Here is a 3770-nt window from a genome sequence, read left to right as displayed (position 1 = left end):
AAAATATCAAAGTGATTAGGTAAAGAATTTCTTGATATTTAAGTATTTAAATTAAAGAGTAAGATTTATGTTTTGCTTTCACTCCTTTTAATATTAAGAGCCAAAGGTACTACCATCTTTATTTGATTTTATTTTAGAGACAAGGTCAATTGTGCAATATTAAGATTGATTAAACTTCTAATCATACATATTTTCCATTTTCATATATCTCTTTATAATTTACATTACCATTTATGAATATAGATAAAGTTTAAGTAAACACTACAATTGCTCTATTATTTTCTATCTAATTTGTATTATGATCTAAATTGTCAATTTATACCAAATAAAAACAATAACTATGTTTACAATAAAAATAACTTAAATTATTTGTATGGAACATTAACAGATCCAGGGAAGAGTCAGTTATGGAAGCAAGACATAAATAGGAACAACGACATAAATTAAAGAAGAAGAGGAGGAGGAGGATGGTTGAGCGGAGGGCCTTTCAGAGGGTGGATGGAGATGGGCAGCCGACAACCTAATGGAGAGGGAAGGGGAGGAAAGCGATTAGTGATGATTGAAGTAAATTAGATGGAGCACATAATAGTAGCTAGTTTGTGTTATAAGTTATGTATCTTTAAAAGAATATATGTAATATTTATGTGACTAATTAAAGATCTAGTCAAACAATACATGTCTTTATTTATTAATTCGGAAAAATAAAAATACATATATACCTTATCTACAAATTAAATGTGATCCAAATTTTATGGTATATTATTTTGCCACCTAAATTATTGATAATTATTTGAACGTTAATACATTTATTAAAAAAACCTGCACTTGCGTCTCTTTAATATCGATGATGAAATTTAGAGCAATTTTATTAGTCAAAAAGTTTCAAACTTGCCTTCTTCGGTGGCTAAGGGACCGAGACATTTATTATATTGAATTTAGATCAAGGCGATGAGCATCATTAAATGCGAGTCAATTGTTAGTTCACAATCTTTTCTGAATAATTAATTATCCACTATTTACATGATTAAATTTTGATTCCAGTCTAAAAAATTTGGAGTTTTCTCAGCTCCCTACAATGATGTATTTTTAAAAAATTATTCGAATTATTATAAAATTTACTAGATATTAACGACAATAAATCTTAATTAATTAAAGATATTTAATAATATTTAATGGATATATATATATATATATATATATTTTTTTTTTTTTTAATTCCAACAATTATATTAGAGTGACCTAATTATATATTTAGCATCAAAGTACCAACAATCTCAAAATAATCTTGTCTAAATTTGACTCAATTTAAATTATTATCATCATTAATTTAATCAAACTGACTGAGTCTTCTTATGAGTTGGGTTACGCTGTCCTAAAATCATTGCCCGTGCAAGATTTTTAAATTGCAATGATCAAGAAATATAAATAAATAAATAAATTTTATTTTTCTTTAGTCTTTATCTTCCTCGATTAGATTAATATAGGTCAATAATATCTTCAATGGAATATCTCCTCGATAAGACATTTTAACCAAGCTTATATATAAATAAAAAAAATCTTCCGTATTGAAAATTACACAATCTTCTTAATTGATAAATTAAGCTAAAAGATCGATTAGCCTCTTGCTCTTCAGGGGCTTCTTATGCAATATCTACAAATTCCTTGCATGACATCTTATATATATTTTCATGACAAACCCTATCTCAAAGTTAATGCATCTCCCTTTCTATATATATATATATATATATATATATACACGCACATAATTCACGATCGAAGATGGCAGGAAGATTCATATCACCATTAACGTCAGTTGACAAAAAAGAAGGCCAAGTCCAAGTTGAACCAAAAGATTGACTTCTTCATGATCTATCTATCTATCTCTCTATATATGTCAAGCAAACACACTAGCTAGCTCCAATGCAAAGTGAAGCACATCATCTTCAATCAGACTCGGAGAAATTAACAAAAGGAGGAGTGATCAAGAATGGAAGTGGTAGTGGATGACATGAACAAACTGGAAGGGTTGGAAATTGAGAAGGAAGAAAAAGAAGAAGAAGAAGAAGAAGATGATGTTCTTCTCCCTGGATTCCGATTCCATCCCACCGATGAAGAGCTAGTCGGCTTTTATCTCCGGCGAAAGGTGGCAAAGAAGCCACTGAGCATGGAGATCATCAAGGAGGTAGATGTGTACAAGTACGACCCATGGGAGTTACCAAGTAAGTAAATATATATACACTTTATCGATCGATAATCCTTTCTTTTCTTGATCGTAGTGAAATAATTAATTAATTTGATGAAAAAAAAAATTGTAGAAACTACTGCCGCCGGAGACGAAGCTTTCTTCTTCTGCCGCAGGGGGAGGAAGTACAGGAACAGTGTGAGGCCCAACAGGGTGACTGCCTCCGGCTTCTGGAAGGCCACCGGCATCGACAAGCCGATATACTCCCCTTGCGGCAGTTGCATAGGCCTGAAGAAGTCCCTGGTTTACTACGTCGGGAGCGCGGGAAAGGGCACCAAGACGAACTGGATGATGCACGAGTTTCGCCTTCCCGCCACAGCCGCACCCAGCACTCCCACCACGCACGGCGCGGTGAGAACCTCCCTACCGGTGAACGCCGGAGGACCTAACTCGAGGCCTAGACGCTAAAAGTTAGTGCCCCTGTTTTGCAGGAAGTCTGGACGATCTGCCGAATCTTCAAGAGGAGTAGCTCTTACAAGAAGCCACAGCCACAGCCGCCGCCGCCGCCGCCGCAGCAGCAGCAGCAGTCCGGTGGCCTGAAAACTTTGAGCCAAGCGGAACAGATCGCTGCCGCCGGAGACCGTCGATCGGACTCGGCAAACAGTAGCTTGGAGTCATATTCCAACGGAGAGATCGATCTGATGAACCACCTCGAGAACGAGAGCCAATGGTGGGATCCGATCATCCAGTCTCCACTACACTTCCATCCCAGTAACTTAATCGGCAGCAATCCGGACCTGGACGAGTTGTACAGCAGCATTCAAGGAAGCTGGGATGTGATGGATTTCCTCACTGATTTAACTGATAACATATAGATCCTATACTATAGTATAGTATAGTTTAGTTTAGTTTCTGACAAATTAAATGACAGAGTATTATTTGATTTGATTACTTTAATTCAGAGTTCTTTTTCTTGAAGTATTTGTTCATGAGACAGTGTCTTGATGGTTATCCAGACTCAGAATTTGCATGCGTTCTGCCCTCATTGGTGGATTTAACTGCGAACGCTGTCGGTTGACTAGTTAGTGTAAATAATAAATGTAGATTGAATTATTGAGTTGGAACAGATATGTTCTCCCCATGCTCTGAGCTGTGCCTCGTGATCTATATATATATACACGTGTTCTCTGCTCAGGTGTATGCAAAATATATAGTAATATTATCCTATATATATACTACGTAAAAAAGTAATGGTAAAATAAAAAGTAATGTAGTGGGCAAGCGTTCACTTCTTTTCTTATTTACTAGTTTTTTTCACATAAGCCACTATTTGTAGACTTCAATCATACACTTTTCATCTTCCGCATTTATGTTATAATTGTAGCACACATTATATGTTACAAGCCTCCATAACTATGGAGAGTAATGGATGAGGTAATAGAGAGGTTACATCTTGTAATATTAACATGTGACTAATATGGACATCCACTAAAATTATTATTCATGACACTCCCCTTAAATGTCCATCTTTAACATGTTACATTGTCTTGTTAAAAACCTTACAAAAAAAATCCAATAGGAACAATTA

At 35.1% G+C, this 3770-nt stretch overlaps 1 protein-coding gene across 1 annotated transcript; it reads left to right on the top strand.

The window, feature by feature from the left end:
• Nucleotides 1-1860: 1860 nt before the first annotated feature.
• LOC122049529 (transcription factor JUNGBRUNNEN 1-like) lies at nucleotides 1861-3308 on the top strand. The gene is made up of 3 exons (XM_042610898.1): nucleotides 1861-2219; nucleotides 2316-2593; nucleotides 2674-3308. Exons 1-3 carry the CDS (start codon nucleotides 1988-1990, stop codon nucleotides 3055-3057), a joined length of 894 nt encoding a protein of 297 aa, XP_042466832.1. The 5' UTR covers nucleotides 1861-1987; the 3' UTR covers nucleotides 3058-3308.
• Nucleotides 3309-3770: the final 462 nt, after the last annotated feature.

Source organism: Zingiber officinale, chromosome 2B (genome assembly GCF_018446385.1).
Source record: "Zingiber officinale cultivar Zhangliang chromosome 2B, Zo_v1.1, whole genome shotgun sequence".
Lineage (NCBI taxonomy): Eukaryota > Viridiplantae > Streptophyta > Magnoliopsida > Zingiberales > Zingiberaceae > Zingiber > Zingiber officinale.
Note: the sequence above shows the minus strand (reverse complement) of the source record. Positions and strands in the feature narration are given on the sequence as shown.